The sequence below is a fragment of the Acanthaster planci genome, linkage group LG01 (genome assembly GCF_054643075.1).
Source record: "Acanthaster planci isolate LZ-2023a linkage group LG01, COTS_SCS, whole genome shotgun sequence".
NCBI classification, from domain to species: Eukaryota; Metazoa; Echinodermata; class Asteroidea; order Valvatida; family Acanthasteridae; genus Acanthaster; species Acanthaster planci.
In genome coordinates, this window is record NC_141777.1 from 20,261,729 (window position 1) to 20,277,255 (window position 15,527).

The 15,527-nt window shown below is 39.9% G+C and overlaps 1 protein-coding gene across 3 annotated transcripts in view; it reads left to right on the forward strand.

Annotated features, from left to right (window-relative positions):
- The first annotated feature begins 2,688 nt into the window (after positions 1 to 2,688).
- Positions 2,689 to 15,527, forward strand: part of LOC110982864 (cyclin-dependent kinase-like 1) — a 39,197-nt gene continuing 26,358 nt past the window's right edge. For 2 of the 3 annotated variants that reach the window (XM_022241594.2, XM_022241596.2), the window contains exons 1-3: positions 2,689 to 2,707; positions 2,860 to 2,924; positions 6,422 to 7,116. In XM_022241594.2, coding sequence (XP_022097286.1) covers positions 6,949 to 7,116 — 168 coding nt within the window. In that variant the 5' untranslated portion in view covers positions 2,689 to 2,707; positions 2,860 to 2,924; positions 6,422 to 6,948. Of the gene's footprint in view, positions 2,708 to 2,859; positions 2,925 to 3,082; positions 3,233 to 6,421; positions 7,117 to 15,527 lie in introns of those variants that run through there. The other variant, XM_022241595.2, reaches the window with a different exon arrangement.

Sequence of the window (15,527 nt, forward strand, 5' to 3'; positions counted from 1 at the left end):
CAGGAGAAAAACTAACGCTCCCCTCCCCGCCCCAAGAATTATCACAGCGAGTGGCGAAAGTAAGCGCGACTTGAAAAAGAAGATTTAGACTTACAAGTAAACGTCACTGTTTTGCGATTGTAGGAGAATTTTGCCCTCCGGCCCCTGTCTTCCATCCCGTGTCCCATCCCCTGATAAATCCTAACGATGTCAATATTCACTGTACATGAAACCTGAAGAATGAAAAAAACGTAGTTTCTCCGGAACTAGAATTATTTCTAAAATGATAATTAAACCACAATGGTTATGTCATTATACCCCTCGCTCTACCCCCACGGTGCCTGCACCCCAGTCCTTTGTAATTCAAGAAATAAAGGCCACTTTGGGGAGTCTTATTTCATTTCACTTTGGAGAAGCCAAAGAAAAATTATGTACTCGAAGACAAATATAGTGATTACCAAAACCATTCTTTTTCAGGTTTGACTTAACTTTGGCGGCCGAGCGAGAGGGACACTGATTGCCCCGTTTGCTCGACCCTGGATCCAGAGTATTATGTAACGATAAATACTGGATACTAGGAAAGGATAGTGGTGTAGGGACAACTCAATCGAACATTGTGTGTTTCTGTTCGTGACTTCGGATGTGTACAATACACAAAGAGACCTATCCGCTTCATTCATGACACTTCGTATCTAATTCAGTTTAAAATGATTTGTCAGCTGAGCGCTGTGTGTGTGAAATTTCACTCTTTTTACAACAGCTATACATCATACGAAGACTTCAAGCCATACTGAACTCATGTGGATGATTTAATACAACGAATGTGCCGTAATGCCAACCCATGATGTCTTACATAAACGAAAATGCCTCCAACCCGAACCCAATTGCGGGTTTGAGGTTGGGAGCATTTTCATAGAAAATTGCAGGTGTGAGCGCAAGTAAGAGGAGTCCATGAACTGATTTCGGACGTCTTCCATTTCCAAAGGAAGAAAAAATAAGGAACAATAAAAGGGGAAACAAATGGGGGGAAAGGGAAGAACTGAGGAGTGTGTGTGAAAATCACCAGCTTGCACGAAAATACCTCAGAATTTATTGATCCATTTCGCCACCGTCACTTCGCCAGTTTAGTATGATAAGCGCTGCTCCTTCCAAGATCTTGGCCTTTGGCGACACCCACGTCCCATGCAATCACACGATGTAAACAATTCAAACATGTATTCCATATAATTAACAAATTATGGCCTCATTAAATTAATACATTTTGGGGGCGATCTGCGAAAATTGCAAATAAGGATGTGGAAGTGGTTTCGGGAAGAGTTCCATATACGGACGCCAGTAATTATTGCCTTCAGAAAGCAAAAACCTGATGTCCAGAAAAGTTCAAATTAGGTGGGAAAAAACCAAGTCGTTTACTTAGAAAACAGAATTTTTCAGACCAGTCTCATAGGGTTGGTGCATTTGGTGTCAAGTGACGTCCGTTTATGGAACTCTTTCCGTGGTTTCGTGGAAGGAAAATCTCTGATTTTTTTATGTCATCGGTTGATGAAACTTGGCATAGAAGCATGGGTGCCCTGAGGGGAGGGCAAAGGGGGCACTTGCTCCCCTTGAAAAAATGGGGAAACATTAACAAAAGCTGGAAAAAACGAAGTAAATAGAAATAAGAGGGGAAATCTGATGAAAGTCTCGGATTTGCTTTAAAAATATCGCACCTCCACCTTTTATTGGTTTTATCACATTTTTCTCGTAAATTCCCCACCCAATGGGGAATAATGGTTCCCCCCCCATTGGAAAATATTCTAGCGACGCCCATGCACAGAAGATGCTTCACTCCCTGCTTTTAGTTTGCGCGACAGTCTTTGCAGACTTACAAGTATTTTGACACGTTGTGTCATTCATTGTTTCCTAGAGCTGGGCCTTTTATCTGAATTCTGCATGGTGGCAGCCCCAAAATGCAACCGCCGTGGCTCGCTTGCTCTATCGGTCCGCATATTGGATTCTGTTATTATATCTCTGCACGAGGGTTACAGCGCCCTCTATTTTACAGCTAAAGGAGCCGTAGATAATCGCATGAAGCCATAGATCGAACTTTGGATTGAGCACACCACTCACTGGGATGTCAATCCAAGAATAAAGTTATAAGTGACTGCTCAGATTAGTGCCCCAAAGTTTAAGAAAAAGGAAACGTATCAAGCACCATGTACATCTGCATGAAATTCTTCGTTCATGAGCAAAAGATAAACTAGACTGTAGTCCATTCACTGCAAGTAGCAGCAAAAAGTGCTGGGGTGCTTTTTATATTAGTCCCAAGACATGCAATTGATATTTAGGAAAAGTGTTTTACTTGTGTCAGCTAAAAACTTTGTTTTCCCTATTTGGTACATGCATTGCGACCATCTAAGCTATCAACAAAACTGCATTTTTTTCCAGAATGCAACTACTCACAAATTTCGCCAACTTTGTTTCATATAATGATCAATTTAAATCAAAACACCTAATTTATTATGAGAATAGTAGCGAACAAAACCATAACGAAACAAAACAATATTAAGTTCAATGTTGAACTTTGATCAGTCGCCGACCGAACATGCTCACTTCAGTTTACTGCGTTTCCAAGGAGGGTATTTGCATATTAATGTATGACCCAAATTCTGACCGACCTAGCTAGACACGCACACCAAGTTAGTGAAAAAGTAGTTCCACCATTTTATGCAAGATAAATACCCTTAAGGTAAGAAAAGATGGCTTTTGAAATTAAGAACCATAATTATTTTTTTCTTGGGTTAATTCTTCTGACATTTTCTTGTTTGAAAATAAAAAAGAACAGTGGTGCTTGCCACATCTTTGCGGATTGATAACCCTATCAATTATGTAAATTTGTAGGTGTCATGGCTGCCGTCATAGTGCATTACTGACGGGACAGAACTTACCGAAACCTCGAAGGGCAGGTAAGAAACGACTGGTGTTTTGATGCTTGCATTTTTATCTGTTTGTGTGGTATTTCGTATTGAATATTGAAGCAAATGAGGGGATTCATTATAGAATTTACTTGTACTGCCGCGCTATGTTCATTATTCTTGTCTACTGCCACACCATACTACAGGAACGGTGCGGTGAACTGTGGAGACCACGATGATAGTACGTTATGTGCGTGCTTGGCAATAATAGGGCCACTGCTCATACGAGGTTGTTTCGGTAACATGCAGAGAGTTTGCTATTGATTTGATTTTCTCTGCCAACATTTGAAAACATCTTGGTAAGATTTTCATAACGCAGTGAAACGGACATCACACGGCTAATGTTTTTTTGCAGTAGTTTATTAGCCACGGCATTAGAAAGTGATAGTATGGCTTAATATTGAACTTCAGAAGCAAGCTAGAAGACTTTTTGACATGTTTGAAACACTTTAAATAGGATTATGCCAAATGATGTCAAGATATGAAACTCTTTCCAAAATCTTTCAATCCTGTGTATGTTGTGTGTTCATTTAATTTATTTATTAATTGAAATAATGTTTGGCAAACAAAGATTTCCTTCATCATGTTCACATCCAGCCATTATGGAGGTAGGAAAATGTACATGTAGTCCCATATGTATCATGGACATCACTAATTTTCCTTTGTATACCTGTAGTTTATTAGGTGTTAGAAAGTGATAATGCCTTCAAAAGTAAAATCATGCGAGGAAAAAGATTGAAGCATGTACCTAGAAAACTTAAAAAATAAAGACCGTTCTCATGGTGTTTGTGCACAGGGTGTCAGGTGAAGTCCGGGAAGTTGGTAGAGCTAACTGGCCTTGGCAAGATAACACTTTCTACTCCCAGAACTGTGGGATGTGGTGGATGACGGACACCACAGTTCTGGGGGTAAGCGCTTCCAAAAAATTGTTTTGGTTGTGGCTCTTTGTATGAAAAATACATGTTCATCATAGGTCCACTGGACTGCTTGCAGATGGAGTCAACAGTTATTATTCTTGCTTGCCCAAATGAGGTTGTTTTGTTTCGAATTAAGGATATAATTTCAAGCATATCAAGTGTCACAGCATTTGAACTTCTTATGAGCAATTTACTGAGTGGCCGTATTCGCAGTGTTGTCTGTAAAGTGTAAGATAAGACCGAATTGTCAGTGCATGCGCTGCAGTACACAGTGTGGTTATACCTGTACGATACACAAAATGCCCTCAGCATGTTATCAAGGTGTGATTGTACCATACACTCTCTCATTCTCATCCCCAGCTGTAAACTTCCACCTCCTTGCTGTCATAAGAGAAGAAATTTTGTTTGAAACTCACATCTTGGTAAAGGTTACAATGTCAAAAAACAACTACCAAAACCATCTACACACTTAATGTACAGTGCATGTACATGTACAGTATCAGTGATTACTAGAAATATAATGTATCTTTACAATTGACAGGTTTATGTGATAAGGCCTACAAATGACTGGTTTCCTCAGAGACATCTTGTTACGGTGCATTTAATGTAATTACATATTGTACATTTACCAATACCAGGGGCAAGAACTGAAGGTGGCTTGCATGGATTTTGGAGCGTGAGTTTTAGGCTCACAGTAGCTGTGTGATTCGTGTTGAGCTTTGATCACTATGTCTTACAATGTACTGTAGTTTGAGTTCATGCGTTACTTGATAAACTATTTGACACTGGTCTGATTGAAAGGTAGACCCATTTGCAGATACCAGTATATTCAGTTTGTGTAAGTTGTTGGTTAAGCTGTGGCTTGCTATCAGTACGAAAAGGAACAGCATACAGGAAGTTGGCAATTTGCTGCACAGTACCCTACTAGCAGGTTGCCTTGGAGAGGCCGTATGTGAATGCTACGCTTGCTGCTATTTGTGTTTAATTAAGCGAAAATGTTTAATTCCATGCAGTGGAAAGAAGAAAAGATAAATTAAAACTGGTACTCCAAATACATATAAACACCGAGCAAACCGATGAATTTTCTACCCAGGAAAACACCAGGAACAATTTTCAGCTCCCTGCACTCAGATACATGTACGTGTCAGCCACTTCCCACAAAATGGCCAGCTCTGTGGCAACCTTTTGATGGTGCCTATTGTGAACCACCCATATTCACAAAATCTTCAAAAACCTCAAGCAGCTTTTAAAAAACTACACCCCTAAATTCATAATAAACATCACTTGTGCTTCTAAATACTACAGGAAAATACTGGTAAATCCCTCTTGAACAGCATTGACAAAAAAAGTTGCTGCTACATGTTGTACACTGTACATGTACACGTACAGCCAAGGATGCAATTCCTGCAAACTTTGGCAGCTCATACAAAGCGGTAGGCAATGTTTATAAATAAAACAAGGGTTTGTGTGTTTAGTGCCCCCAGACTGTATTCTAAAACTGAAGCAAGCTGGGCACCCTGTTTTTCAGCACCCCATTCTCACCAAGGCAAAGGCTACTGACACTCTTAGTCCTGTCAGACCACCAAGATGCTTCAATGGCTACTTGAAATTAAACTGCAATGTTATTTTAAGTACTCGCAAGACATTTTGTACCAGTACATTTGTTCCTTTGAATAGAATGCTTCCAAGATCACCTTGAGATGCCATGACATCTAAACCAAATGAAGCTCTTACAAGTAACGTGTATGTGTACACCTACAAAATGGATTTCACTTACATTACATGTACATGTACACGTATGTACATGTACATGCATGTTGCATAAATACAGTGTACATGTACATACAGGTGTGAATGGAAACAGGAGACCTATGCACATTGTAGATGAATTAAATTGGAATTAAATGGCCCTCAAAAGCAAATAATGTCGAACTGGAATTTTCATTGCTAAGCTCCAAGCCCTTGTCTTTTTTTTCTTTTTTTTTAAACAGTGGTATAGTGTCAACATACATGTACAGTACATACAATATCGTGTTCCCATTAGCCCAGAAGGTTAAGTTTTGTTTTGTTGAGTTGTACGGTTTAATTAATTTCTTTATTGCACTGGTGAAAATTTTAGAGTTTACCGTGAAAAACAAAACCTTGGTGTACATACACCAGCACTAATGACAGAGTAAAACCAAGCTATCAGTATACAGTGTACCTCATCATCTCAGTTCAAGGAGGATTGACGTAAAATACAGGACAATTAACATGGCCAAATTTCCAGATCGAAGTTACCGCACTCCCAAATTTTTGTGCGCTTTAATGTACATGTACAGGCATGATGTACATGTACTGGGTAATGTATAGTTTTGTTCATACATTTTTTATACAATAATACAGTTGAATTATTGTGCCATCAGTGGTAAAAAAAAATCCTAGCTTAATCCCAGACACACTCTTTTTATTGAAAAACTTAAAAAAAGCAAGTATTCTTTTGCTCAAGAGCAGCAGCTGGTTTGTGTTTTGTGTGTAAACTTTGATATCAATCGCAGATGTTTATAGTGGTATATATTCTTGTCCTTGCAGATTTTTTTTGGAGCAGGCTGTCAAAGGAGAGCTAGGAGTCACATTACACCGTTAATGAGAACAGCAGGAGGATAATGGAACTGGGGCGTGTATGAGTTGGGCTCGGCAGGGAGACTGGGAGAGACAGGTTCTACGGGAGCTGTGTGCATGTGACCATGCATGGGAGTGGTTTAGTCTTCAGGCAGTGCTCTGAGGCCGTCAGCTAGGCCAGGCTGCGACCAGTCCAAAGGAGCGTGTCCTAAGTCTGTGTTGTCTGCTAGTTGGGAGAGCCATGAGGCACTTCAGAACTCGTACCAGGGACTGAAACCTTGCTGAAAAGAAAGCTAAGAAATGTGTTGAAGCTGTCATTGTTGTACCCCCAGCTAAATGTGTTGAAGCTGTCATTGTTGTACCCCCAGCTACTGTGAAGATGACTTGAAGCCTTCACATTTACACGCACAAAAGTAGCAGACCATCACTAGATACACTGAACAGGTACAGTCACACCTGGAGCCGTTGGGTTCATAAAGTCGACTGGGACTGCAACCATGGACAAGTACGAGAAACTGAATAAGATCGGTGAGGGGTCGTATGGCGTGGTGTTCAAGTGCCGAAATAGGGACACTGAGGAGATTGTTGCGATCAAGCGCTTTGTTGAGTCTGAAGATGACCCCTCCATAAAGAAGATTGCCCTGCGAGAAATCCGGATGTTAAAGGTAGGTTTTTTTTTTGGGGGGGGGGACTTCATGTGTGTACGTGAACATATACGTTTGAAATACCTGTACCTGGACTTAAGAATACTGTGTTTTATTTAGCCCTTGAAAATTATTTCTTGAGAGAGTTGTAAAGTTAAGTGGAGATTAGGCTACTCCGTATGTTATCCGTTCCCAACAATTCTCTGAACAAACACCTGATATCAGGTACATGTACGTGTCTTGCAAATTTTAAGCTAAACTGGGAAACAGCCAATGGGGGGCAATTGTGGCTTTTTGTGACGGAGACTTAGTCTTTTGATCGGCCACTTCAGTCATCTGAATCTATGGCATCACAGACGAGGGAGCTTTGAACAGCAGATTGCATGTGGAAGATCGTGACTCCATGAATGTACTTTTTTCCCATTCATCTGTACTGGTACTGGTGCTTCCCTGATGGACTTTGACAGAAGCACAGAAGACCGACACAGGTGTGCACTTTTTTTAAAGGACAAACACGACACGTTTGTGTGGCTCCCCATTGACTACAACAAAATGTTCAACATCAGCTGCTGAAATAAATTGGATACTGTCAATTTTGTTTTGACATGTACAGGTATATACATTTTTTTTTGGCTTTCTGAAGGCACCAGAAGTAGAACGTAGCTCTAATTAGTCACAATCCGTGGGTCACGAAAGAGTCTTATCAGTTGCATGTACTGGTGCATGTACATGTACATGTACTTGCCAATTGGCGCGTACACCTAGATACAGCACTACATGTAAGTTAGGTTGTGCAAGTGAGAACCCTACTGGTACATGTATGTACATGTATATCAGTACTGGTAATCAGGCCTTGAAGTACCGGTAGTACTAGCCCGGCATACAAATTCTAGCGAAAAATGCTGCGGGCTACCTAATCTTGGTTCCTTGGTTGCCCGGTGGGCTAGTGAAAAATTCAGAATAAGCTTACCTGTTAAAACTTATATCAAAATATATACAGTAAAATCTCGATAAGTCGAAGCCTGTTCAGTCAAAACTCTGTTTACCTCAACGTCTTTCTGTGTTCTCAACAAAAGAATAGGCCTTTATGTACAATAAACTATCCAACTCGAAACGTCAATGCCACTAAAGCCACTTATCTCGTAGTTTTGGTAGGCCAATTAAAAAAAAAACACTGAAAAATGATGAATAAAAAGTGATGAAAGAACGCTTGCCTTCATTATGAGTCATTACTGTCGTTGTTGTTGTTGTTATAGAATTAATGGCATGTATGGCATACGCTAGAGTCATTACTGTCACGCACACGGCTTTTCTTTGATGAGCCGACCATGTTCACACGGGCTGCCATTGTCACGTCGACAAGTACTGGGTGGGCATCAACCACAACCGTAAAGGCTGTGTCCGAAACGGGCTTTCAGAGCTACAGCTACGTCTGTTGTCTGCGCGTCTCCATGCATTTCCAATGGAGTGAATACCAAGACCTAGCTCTAGACAAGAGATTTGGATACAGCCTAAATCAGGCACGAATGATGCGCCCGCAAGCGCTTTGTACTTGTATCACGTGACCCAGCACGGAAACCCTGACCGACTGGCCTGCGCGCTGCGTTATGCAGTAACAGCCCGATCAGGCAAAGCAAATGAATGAATTCTCAAGACGTAGACACAGGTACCGGTACATAACTTCATTGGTTTATTGTTTGTTAATGTACCACATAAAAACACGTTTAATGATGATATTTGAGGAAATCTTGCACAGTAGGGATAGCCTAAAATCCACTTCATCTTTGACTCAGCTTGCAGGCCAACTGCCGTAAGCCAGTAAGGTTGCATGTGCACTGAATCATGTAACTTTCGATAACTCGAATGTCGGACAACTTAAACTTTTCGTCCATTCCCCTGAGCTTCGACTTACCAAGATTTTACTGTAATGCTTTTCGTGATAATAAATACAAGATCGCAAACACTTAATCGTTGTGGATGCGTTTTTCTTGTATTTTTGAAACGTGATGCTTGTGCGATGGGCGATATGCGACCGTGAATGCCACGAATAGAGTAGACTGGTGGGTAGTAGTAACGGTATAGCATAGCTCAAGGTACGGCGCGATACCGCACGTGCACACGATTCTCATTCACTGTTTAGACCACTTCTGCTTCTGATTACATGCCTCTCAAAAATAGTACTGGTTGGTCGGAATTTTGTTTGGTCAATTTGTTTGTGCTAATGTAATAGCATGAACGGGGATGAAAGCTTCCAAAAGTTGTCTTAAACAGTAATAAAAACATGTCTTGATATATGTAAAAGTTTCTGCAGTCAACAATTCACAAGAATTACATGTACGGACAAATCACACAGTGCTAGTCAGGTAACCACGATGGCAGACTGGCCAGCAATGTCCGTTTATCATGTGGTAAGCGATCATGATGCATCCAGACAGGTGGGCAATAAACCGCGTGCCGTGGCAGGAACTCATGAGTACAGAAAATAAATACATAAATAAGAGACCAAGTTCTGTGAATTAACTTGCAGAAATCCTCTTGCAACATCAATGTTTTTTTCGACCTGCAGCTGTATGGCTGCATGGGTGTACGACACCGATGTAGTTTTAATCGACTCACGACCAGGACTTAAAAAACTGGTTAGCACATTTCCAACACGCATTCTTTTGCATGGGCGCGGCATGGTGGGAACCAGCACAGCTTTGCTTTCATGCATTGAGCTTTGCGCACTTGTTTTCACCACTGCAACAGCAACCCAAACAAGAGGAAAGACGGAGCAAAGAGATGATTTTGATCCCGACTCTGTGACCAGTGACTCTAGCGACTATTAACTAACATACATGCCTCTTTATTTATTTATACCATCAGCCTTTTATTTCTGAGATGTCAAATTCTTTATTGGTAAGCTGATAACAAATTTTGGGTTTTAAAATTTTTTATATACAGGCTAGTAAAACTCTAAACGGGCTAGTAAAATATCCAGTTAACTAGCTCAGTGGGCTAGCCAGGAAAAAAAGATAGCACAAGGCCTGCTGGTGATTAAAAAAGAATTATAGGTTATAACTGGTCATTTGTGACCAGTAGTGTTTAAAACTAAGTTGATGTAAATGTGACAAATTTATGTTTTTAAATTGAACTTTTGTCTGTACTTTTCAATGTATAAAAATTTGGTACTGCCAACTGGTAAAGATAAAAAGACCTGCATACATGTATGTGTAATTTTCCCATAAATATATTTCATGATTGCAACCAAAAAGGGGATCTTATGCATACATGTATTTGAACACATGAAGGCAGATTCATGTTTGTACTTCATGTGAGCAAAATACGAACACGTACATGTACAATGTACAGGTACCGTATTGCAATTAAAGTTAACTTGGGAATGGGAAATTCTTTTTACACTTGTTTGCATTCCAAGGGATTCTTTTTCATTTCACAATCTGAAAAGTTGTTTCCCAAAGTGGTAAAAGATTTTCACTGATTTTCTCTGAAATGGGAAAGAAATTTTCACAGATTTCCGCACAAAATATTTGTATGCCTTTTGAAATGGGAGTGTGAATGTAAAAAGTGAACTCTTATAAAATTTCCAACTCCAATTCGTAGTGTTACATTGTAACGTCTCAATGCAATGTGCTGTTTGTCAATCTACAGAAATGCAGTACATGTACATCTATGAAATATTCATCATATGTGAAATCCATGCTTCTTACATGTATGCATGTTTCATAATGTCAGGAACTAAAGACATGTACATGCTGAAATTAATGCCCTGCCAGGATGATGGCCAGTACTGACATTTTTCCTCTAATGTCAGAAGACACATATACATGTGTGTCTTGGCCTGTTGTCAGTTATATAGATTATTGGATAAATAAGGCCCATGGCTGGCTTGAGCCATGTGTGGCACTGCTCTTGGGCAATATTGGTATCTTGCACTAATTGACATGGAAGCAGGCGGCTCCCCCCTCCCCCCGCCATGTGGCGGAGTGACTGTTGTGTCCGAGATGTTTGGATGTTGCCATAGCAACAGAAAATAATATAATGGGAGGGGCTGTGACATTGCTTTGAAGTGGCCTTGGGCATAGCGAATGCAGAGCAATTATCTTGTGGTGTAAATCTCATAGTTTGAGGTGCAACAGCATCATGGTAAATGACCTACAAATAGAATTTAAAAGGGGACACTTGAAAATCTCTGTTTTTGGCATGGAAGACCCTAGTTCTTTTCAGAAATAGTCCAAAATTGTTTACATTTACATGTAAAGCCATTTGTTCACTCTTTCAAAATACTAGCATTTTGTAAGGGTTTATTGTATCTGAATTCAAAGCAGCCAACAGGCCTGAAAACATTCAAATTTACAAACACTTTTCTTTGAATAACAGAAATATTATTTGACACCTGTGGACACTGTTTAAAATTTATTATGTTGAATACAACAGCTTTGTTTTAAGCTCCCATCACCCCATTCCATGTCATTTAGTCATTGTAAAAAACAAAATTATCAGTTTTACGCTGACTTCTACCCTTTTCTCTACTTTTTTTTTGGGGGGGGCTTCACTTTGTGTTTTGTTGTGCTTTTGCCAAGGAAAAGGGCAAATGTCTAATACATGTACATGTAAATATCTGATCCATATTTCATTACTGCACAGTTGTATCTTACACGTACATGTGCTTGTTCTTGTTTGAGAAGCTCCATGGTACGAAATTGTTTTGATGTGCATCAATGAAAAATAATACACGTACACTGTGTATGTAGCTTAATAGGCCTTCACCTCAGTTTTCATGTCATTTTGAAAAACTTCAATCTGAATAGATTCTTGGGGTTTTAGTTCAAAATGTATGATTATTCTATGTACATGTATGTATACAAAAACAGGCATGCCTGCTTAAAAATTAACTTAATTCACCTGGGCCCCTACCATTGTTTGTACTTTGTTGCTAGGTGCTAAAACTTTTGTCAAAAAGGATATGTCTGTACATGTACATGTATGTCGCATGATCATTCAAAACTTATTCTCATTATCACAAGGTTAGATGTTTGTGCCGAAATTAATAAAAAGTTTAGTCATAAACTACCAAAAAATAAATGAGAATGATTAACGATACCGAAATTACAAAGGAAATGTGAAGATTGATACAGAAACACTACAAGACCGTGCACGGACGTGGTACAGTACTATGCACACACTGCCACCGAGACCATGTGTGTGCCACAGTCTTCAACCAAAATTGTCCTCGTGAACCACGACAAAGTACTGTATATCAAAATAACCATAGATATAAATGCATTAGAAGAAGATACAGAAAGACCAGGTTTTGTGACAAGTTAGTTGTAGCCTACTTCGATCAGTTTTCGAGGCGACTCTGTGAAAGGATCGGGCAGCTACCGTGCTGCCAGCCATGCCATAGTGGATTTGGCTGTGCACAATCCGGAGCTGTAGTCTGGCCCCAGACCCGTCTACTCTCGTATTACCTTGTCAGTGGTGCGGTGGGAACGGTGCTGCGCGTACGTGATTCTCCACAGAGCTATGAAAACTTACGTATTTTTGTGTGTGAACGAGCTAGCTAGCTGTGCTGCGTTGTGGAAGATTCGTCCAATTTTGTGCATTTTGCCAATGTTCTGGTTACTTTGCGTCGGTGTTTTTAAAGAACCTTTTTTCAAATTTCTGATTGCAGTTTTTCTTAATATTAACAACTCTTCCCCTGGAAAGTAAAAGCTTATTGATTGCGTATCGGGGGATTTTCAGTGTGTCAGGGTTTTTGCTCAGCGTATCAGCCCAATATGCTTTTGAATGCCTGGCTAGAACACTGTGTACCAGTGGTACCAGTACTGACAGGTACCAGTACTGATACAGGTACCAGTACGTAGTCTTAGATTATAGGCATGGAAGATTCAACTGAAATCTTCCTAGCAACCAACATGTTGAACCTTTTGAAAATTGTTGTTCATAAAACCTGAAACTTAAGACATTGAAGATGTTACTTCTGGCTTGCACATGTACATGTAGCGTGACTTTTACTGGAGTGGATGACATTTTTGCTTTGTGTATTGTAATTTTCGGAATATAACCCGCAGCTTATACGTCAGTTCTCACGCTTAAAAATTGTATCTACCGCTTATACGGCGGGCTGGCTTATATGGCGAACTTGGAAGGATAAAATCAGTCACAAAATCTGTGCCTGAGCCATGCATACCACGTACAGGTGGCACAGTCATGGTTTGTTGGTTGTCGTTTACATCTGAAAACTTGAACCTTTGAGAATAAATCAAAATCCAGTTGTCCAGATTTCGATTTATTCACAGAATTCCCGTTGCCACGAAACACATACATGTACATCATGTGCAGGTGTGGCTTATACACCGGTGCGGCTTAAATGCCGACTTAAAATCTCAATTTTCTGATTTTTGCATGCTGTGGCTTATACACTGGGCGGCTGATATTCCAAAAAATTATGGTATTGACCCTAACCCAGCTTAACACAGCAAGATCCAACAGGTGTAAATATCTGTTGGATTGAGCAGTAGATGTGAATGGCATATTCTTGTTGGATCTTGTTGAACTCAGCAGGGTTCTCAAAATGCTGGAATGACTCTGCAGTTGTATTGAGCAGTATCAGAACAGTTTCAAGTGTTGGATCTTGTTGGATTGAGCAGTATTCAAACTTTTTTTGAGTGTTGGAGTTTGTTGCACCCAGCAGCATTCATATTTTTAGCAATTGTTGGACCTTGTTGGATTGAGCAGTATTCATACTTTTTAAGTTGTTGGATATTGTTGGACTGAGCATGGTGCTTAAAGCATGCTTGGAGCAGGGTTAGGGGTAATTAATGTGAAGTCCAGGGTCTACATGTACCTATTAAAACCAGTTTCCATGTCCAAAGACACTTCTACATGTACATGTATCAGATAGCCTGGGACAGCATGTACCGGTACAAGTCCTGGCACATGCCTGTACATTTTCGTTATGTGTACTATACTGGCATACAATACAAAGCACAGTAAAGGGGCCCCCTGTAGTAAATTACTGTCACATTTATAGTGTTCCCCCAATTTACATTTTTACTGATTTGAACATTCCATAGCCCACTCTTCAGGGCTGAGTCAATACGCGTTGTTTCACAATAGTGCGCCTCCAAGGGTTCTGTCGACCCAATGTGCATTTGGAAAGGGTCGACAGATTTCACGCATTGTGATTGGCCAATACGTTGCAAACTCTTGGAGGTGCACTATTCAGAATTGTTCGTATTTGAATAATGTACTAATGGAATATTTGACCCGCAATTCGACTGAATATCCAAATTTGTGGTCGTACCGACTGGCAGATTGTTGAGGAACAAACCATATACAAAATCAGTTGCAGTAACGCACACAATTTTACATTATAATTACCATTATAGCTTCTCACGTCTCCAGCCATGACTTAGCAAGATTTAAGTGATTAATAATACTTCTTTTTCTGCTAAAAATTCATATTCCTTTTAAGTATTGTAATTAATAATGTACTTTTTAAATCGTTGTAAGGTTTCTGTCACTTTTGATTTGAACCTGCTTGGAATGAGCCTGCATAGTGCAATTTTTCTCATTTAAACCCCCCAAAATTCTCCCTTTTCATGAAATTTACACTGGGATATTCAAATTTGAAAAATAATATTCTAATATTTGATAATCGATCAAATATTCGGTCATTCAGATATCTAGCACAGCCTTACCATTCTTTTATGTACACCAGTATGGTGGTGGTACCAGTAGTTGGGTTAAAACCAGAGAGTACTTTCTGTAAAATTCATTGTCCATTTTTAATGCCAAAACTGACTGTAGTTTTGTTCCGTTCATTTTTTGTTCTCTCGGCAAAAGTAATAAAAGCCTAGAAAGAACATCAAGTGCTGCGTCTCTTTTTCCCCCAATCAAACCACAGCCTGGGTTTGTGTTAAAATGTTTTGGGATGTTGAAACCTTGCAGAAATTTATGCCTGTTGCAGATGCACTGCTACTGTCCCCCTTGACTTTTTGTTGTTGTCATAACACAGGCACATGGACAGGAACATTTTACCTACAGAGTTGCACAACGCACATTACGTATACATAATTGTATGTGTTAGCTGGGAAAAATGGTTAGACCCAGCAGAGCAGTTGCAAAGCATTGCCAGGAGGCAGACTGAATAAAGTCAACAGAGCAGTCAAGGGTATTTGGGAATGTGACCAGGTGTGGTGGACTCTGTTATGGTAACAGAGTGCATCTGTGCCATTGTTGGAAGGTGTTACAACATACGCCTTTTGTGCCAAGAGGGCTCATTTTATTTGCCCAGCTATCAAGCTAAATTGAAGTTGGTGGAACGCACATTTACACGTGTACATGTACCAAATTACTGGCACTGTGTATGCTTATGGTACATGTACATTTAATATACACATATATACATGTACAGGAGTTCATCA